We start from the raw sequence: 5,892 nt of genomic DNA, 5'->3' as shown, positions 1-5,892 counted from the left end.
CTGGTGCTCCCCTACAAAGTGCTTTAAATACTTGTGATACACATCCAAAACCATGAGGTTTTCTTTTTTAAATCAATTTAAAGCAAAATAAGAGGTGTGAGAGAACAGCCAAAAACAGTCCTACACTGATTATTGAATATGCAAGGACACTAACTATAAAAAGGGACCAACATTTGGGCATGCATTAAATGACAGGCATTAATCCTTACATGCATTATCTCTCTTCGTATTTCCAACAACACTCTTGGATATTATTTTTCCACTTAAATTGAAGAAACTGGCCAAAAATCAGACAACCAGGAGATGTTCAAAACCCCAAAGCTTGTGCTCTTTTCACTAGTTTAAAATTGTCCAAAGAGTTCATAGGTAAAGACTTCAAGAGGGGAAAACCACCAAGGATGCCTCAATTCTTATAAAATCAGAAACTAGAGAGCTTCAGGAAGTGACTTCAAATTATAGAAATGCAACTTCCTAGGACATTCTAGAAGTTCACATGATTTAAAGGCTCTCAAAAATGCAAAACATCTCTAAGATGTATGTACAGGCAATACGTAGCTTTCTACAGTGTGAAGAAAAAAGAAACTACTAAATATCCAAATTAAGGAAAATGGTTAAATAAATTATGGTTCATAAAATTGTATTTATGAAGAGTCTTTAATGATCTGGCAAATCGTTTATGAGAATGTTTATCAATAAAAGCAGACTCTTGCAGTAGACCTGTTTGGGGGACTGCTGTCCAGCCCATGCTTTGGAAATTGTCCCCTCCTCCTTTTACAAGGGTGAGCCTAAGTGGTCACTACTGTTACAAAAACCTGTGTCTCCTAACACAGCTGACTGAACAAAAGGGAGCATCTGACCCATGCTGAGCCAATCAGATACTCCGTATTTGTATTAAGCTTCAGTCTGGTTCCAGAATACAAAAGTAAGAGTTTGGCCAAAATCAGAACTACAATAGTCCAAAGTCAAGAGAAATGGGGGAGCAGAAACTGAGACCCTTGCAGGAGAAACCAGCCTCAGCACGGAAAATGGAACAGAATTGCAAAGAGAAGCAGAGACAAAAGACCACACAGCTCCCAAGAAACAAAGACAAAAAAGCCTAGGGCTTTCCAGATCCCAGGAGGTTCGTTCCCCTTCCAGCAACTGGGTTCCAAGAGACTCCTTACAATCATTTTTCTTAAACTTTTTTAAGAGAGTTTCTGTTCCTAACAAATTAATTCTTGACAGATATGAAATTATGCAAAGAAGAAAAAGCATTAACAAAAATGTCAAATATTAATAGCACTTGTTTCTCAATATAATTATGAGTGATGCTTCTAGTGTTCATAATTTTCTTTCTTGCCAAGTTTTCAACAATGAGCATATTATTACTCAATCAGGGAAAAATTCTGAATAAATGAGGCAATTCTGGATTCAGATAATTAAGGCTTTACTACATAATCAGGTAATTTCAGAGCTAGAAGTGATATAAAGTATATAAAATCCAGAGGATTTCAAACCTTGTTCCAGAGGACACTGGGATTCTGTGGTGATGTTTCAGGGCCACTTCAAAGGAAAAGGAAGAAGCTGAGCATACCTCCTATAGTCAACACATTTTACAGTCTCTTTCCAACTTAAAAGATACCCTTCCCTATCCCCTTTACTTGAGAATAGGACCAAACAGACATTTTATGCAACATGGACCACTCCCCTAACCACACAGGTCTTCAGCTCATTGTTTGCCCCAAACCAGGCCTGAATACATTCCTCTGGTGTGTCTCATTAAAGTGGCTGAAAAGCACAACTTGTCCACCATAAAGATTATAGAAGCAGAGGATAGAAGTTGCAGGGAGCATTATCCCAAATATGGGATTTATGAACAAATCCCATAAAACAAGAGCATAAGTCAGAGGCTTCCCAGTTCCAGGCTCAGCCATTTCATGAAGCCCCACTAGGTTTGTACCTTGGAGACATTGGAAAATCTGTTGCCTTACAGCAAGTTCCTTTTCTGCTTGAGCTATAGCTTAGTTTCTGCTGTCTGCAACCAAATATACACAACATAGGCCCCATCTCAACCAAGTCAGCCACTGAGGTCCTATATTAGATTTTTATTTATACAGGGAAAAAAAGTTTCCCTGCTTTAAAATAAAAGTACTGATTCTACTTCAACTTCATATTACTACTGAGAAAATGAAGGTTCAAAGGCCTCATGTTTACAATCAAGTTAAGGATTCTCTCCACTGAAAATTAAAAAGGTGGGGGGGGATACTTGGGTGGCTCAGTCAGTTAAGCATCAGACTCTTGCTTTCTGCTGAGGTCATGATCTCACAGTTTGTGAGATCAAGCCCTGTGTCAGGTTCTGCATGGTTGGCATGGAGCCTGCTTGGGATCTCTCTCCCTCCCTCTCCCCCACTCTCTCTCTGAAAATAAATATTAAAAAAAAAAAGGATTTCAATACTTCCCAAATACACACTGACATAGGTCTGAGTCATAGGTACTGTTCCAAATGTTTCACCAACATTATCTAATTATCACAGCAATGCCATGATGCAGATTGTTAACAGAGAAGTGTAAGGCAAGCTAATATGCCCCAAATCGCAGACTCAAACCTAGGCAGTCCAGCTCTGGAGTCTGAGTCCTTGATCGATGTCCTCTATATGTTGTCTCTTTGTTAAGGATTTAAGCTTAACTAAGTGGCACTGTTTATGCATTTGTAAATGGTACTTTCTGTCATGGCACAACAGATTCTTACATCTCTTTCAACTGTACAATTCAAAGATGGTGATGTCACAGGTTGCTTCTAGGACTAAGTTTTTACCTATTCTTTAATTTTTACCTACTCTTTAATTGATTTCCCTTTTGAGTCTTCATGGTTGTGCATCATAGGAATTAGGGCTGGAACTACTATATTCACTTCTCCTACATGATTCTACGTTCACTTTCTTGTCCTATTTTTGGCCTGGATATGGTCATAATACACAAGTGAACTACATTTCTCAACTATTTCATTATATTCATTACTAATTTGTGTTCCTTTTTCTTCTTTTAAAAGTGGCAAGGTGCAATATTCTACATTTCTTAGGAAAACAAAACAAAATTGTGTTGCAATTCATTTAATGTATTTATCTTTCTTTGGATCCTTTATTAGAGAATTTTCCCCACCCTCATCCTATGCCTTCTAAAATCAGTGATTCTTGGGGCACCTGGATGGCTCAGTCAGTTAAGCGTCCAACTTTGGCTCTCATCATGATCTTGTGGTTCGTGAGTTTGAGCTCTGCGTCAGGCTCTGTGCCGACAACTCAAGAGCCTGGAGCCTGCTTCGGATTGTGTGTCTCTCTCTCTCCCTCCCACTCCCCCACTCGCACTGTCTCTCTCTCTCTCTCTCTCTCTCTCTCTCTCTGTCAAAAATAAATAAACATTAAAAACGTTTTTTTATAAAATGAGTGATTCTTAATCTGGGGACAATGAAATAGAAGATGCACAGATGACCCCCAGATAGTCCACAGAAGCATATACCTAATTTTGTATCAGTAAGCATTTTTGTAATGGAGTTCATATTTTTTTTAATTTAAAAAAATTTTTTAATGTCCATTTATTTTTGAGATAGAGACAGAGCATGAATGAGGGAGGGTCAGAGAGAGAGCAGAATCTGAAGCAGGCTCCAGGCTCTGAGCTGTCAGCACAGAGCCCGACATGGGGCTCGAACCCACAGACTGTGAGATCATGACCTGAGCTGAAGTCAGATGCTTAACCGACTGAGCCACCCAGGCGCCCCTGGAGTTCATATTTTTTAAAAGGTCCAGGATGCAAAAAAAGAACCACTGACCTAAAGAAAACTCTGTTGAGTAGCATATCCCATTGGAAATGAAATTCAAAATAAGTCCTTTAATTCACATTTTTGTAGCACTTCAATTACGCTAAATGTTGCTTATTTGGTCAAAAAAAATCCTTAAAAATAATGTCCCAAATGACGAGAGTCCACGAGGATCTCATTTAGCTATTTTAAAATGCAATCAACTATAACAACCCAATCCTACACTTTCTGGTTAAATTGTATTTTGCTACACATACAACTTCAGGTTAACATGTCAATCAATGTAAACAATAGATGACTTCTAAATCTCTGAAGTCTTTGGAAACTGTTGTTTCTGTCATAGTAAGATACAGAATTGTTCATGTATCCGCTCATTCTATCAACAAGTATGTATGGAACACCACTATGTGCCAGGCATGGCATTTGGCCCTATCTCCTGCTGTGATTAATTCTTGGTTCCCCTCTAAATTGTAGTCTAAACCTACAAATACAGGTTGAAGCATTTGGTTCATATTTGGATGCCCAGCAACCAGCATAATGCCTAGATCTTAGTGGAAACTTAATGTGTGTATTGAACTGTGTAATGATAAAACAGAGAAGATAGGCTGAATACAAAAGCAGTAGCTTTGCTTTAAGAAAAACCTCCCTGGCCAATTTTCATAGCCAACTCATTCCACTAAAGTCTGAATGAGATGGTTTGTTAAAATCTGCCATCGTCACCAAAACAAACAGACAAAAATTTTCTAAACATACCTCCTTCTGATAACGTTTTCCTTGTACACAAAAACAAGCAATGTCTTATGCTACAAAAGGGATCCTAAACAATGTCAAGAATAAATAACACTGGAAGGCCTTTCAATAAGGTGACATATAAATGGAAAACTTGACAGATTCACAAGCAAAGGATTTTCCCTATGTTCATCTTGATAGTAGCTTTCAAGCCAACTGTTTCAGAAGCAACATCAAGAAAAAACAGTAAAGGGGGAAAAAAACACAAATAATAGAAATGAGGAACAAAAGGGGGAAATGGAGAAAATCCTGCTGAAATAAGCATTTCGGCTCAAGTTGGGTGGTCTAAAGTAACTATAAGAGTTACTGGCAATGACCGAAACGTCTAGGGAGTCTAAAAAAAGTTGGCTGTGTGAGGTTTGGCTATTATAGTTCACCCTATGTCAGGGGCATTGTTCGTTTCTTCAAAAAGTCGCCAACATCCTGCCTGCAGCCTTCTCGGGGTGCCGCTACCCATTTTAGTCACTCCTGTGACACCGGGTTAAAAACACAAACAAACAAAAACGAACCTCAGCAAGTATTTAGGAGGGGCCTAGAAAGAACTTTTCACCCCTAGCCGCAGCCCACGATCCTCCCACGGGAACTGCCAATGGACCGCAGCCCGGCCGACCGGCGGAGGGACGGCCAGCCACGCCCGGATGCGCGGCGGCCGGGGTCCAGACCCGTCGGCCCGTGGGCCACACGCCCTGCTGGAGCCGCCCGGGAGCGGGAACCCGAACGAGGCGCGGGGGCAAGGTGCGGCCGGGCCTCACCTCCACGGCTTGGCCCAGCTCCAGGTCGAAGCCCACCACACACACGCAGTGCAGCCAGGCCGAGAAGCCGTCCCAGCGCAGCAGGCCCCGGCCGCGGCCCTCATCTTCTTCATCGTCCTCCGGCGCGCCTCCCGTCGCCAGCACGGCCGGCGCCCCGCGCTCCTCGGCCGCCGCCACGGCCTCGTCCAACGGCCCGCGGGAGCTGGGCCCCGAGGCTGCCAGGCCCCGCAGAGCCATCCGCCGCCCCCTTGCTGTTCGCGCCGCCTCCACTGCGGACCGCGCAGCAGAGCGCGCCCAGCCCCGCGCAGGCGCAGCCGCTGCTGCCGCAGCGGCGGAGGACGGGCTCGGCCGGGGCGGGGCCATGGCCCACGTGACCCTGGGAGCTGGGCTCGGAGCTGCCACCGCGCAGACGTGGAGTCGTAGTGCTTAGCTGGAATTGTGAATACCGCCCTGGCATTCTTGCCTTAAAGCTCTTCAAGAGTAGTTTATGAATCCTGACACTCTTCTTCGCAGTTCAACGATCTGGGGAGGAATTATGCTTGGCATGACAAGGTTCATAAC

General features: G+C 42.8%; 1 protein-coding gene across 1 annotated transcript in view; it reads right to left on the bottom strand.

Annotated features, from left to right (window-relative positions):
- Positions 1 to 5,623, bottom strand: part of DENND6A (DENN domain containing 6A) — a 55,409-nt gene extending 49,786 nt beyond the window's left edge. Inside the window, exon 1 of the mRNA XM_040454464.1 lies at positions 5,332 to 5,623. Coding sequence (XP_040310398.1) covers positions 5,332 to 5,568 — 237 coding nt within the window. The 5' untranslated portion in view covers positions 5,569 to 5,623. The remainder of the gene's footprint in view (positions 1 to 5,331) is intronic.
- Positions 5,624 to 5,892: the final 269 nt, after the last annotated feature.

The sequence above is a fragment of the Herpailurus yagouaroundi genome, unplaced genomic scaffold (genome assembly GCF_014898765.1).
Source record: "Herpailurus yagouaroundi ecotype Mexico unplaced genomic scaffold, PumYag 213, whole genome shotgun sequence".
In the NCBI taxonomy this organism is placed as follows: domain Eukaryota; kingdom Metazoa; phylum Chordata; class Mammalia; order Carnivora; family Felidae; genus Herpailurus; species Herpailurus yagouaroundi.
This window is presented reverse-complemented; position numbering and strand designations above follow the sequence as displayed.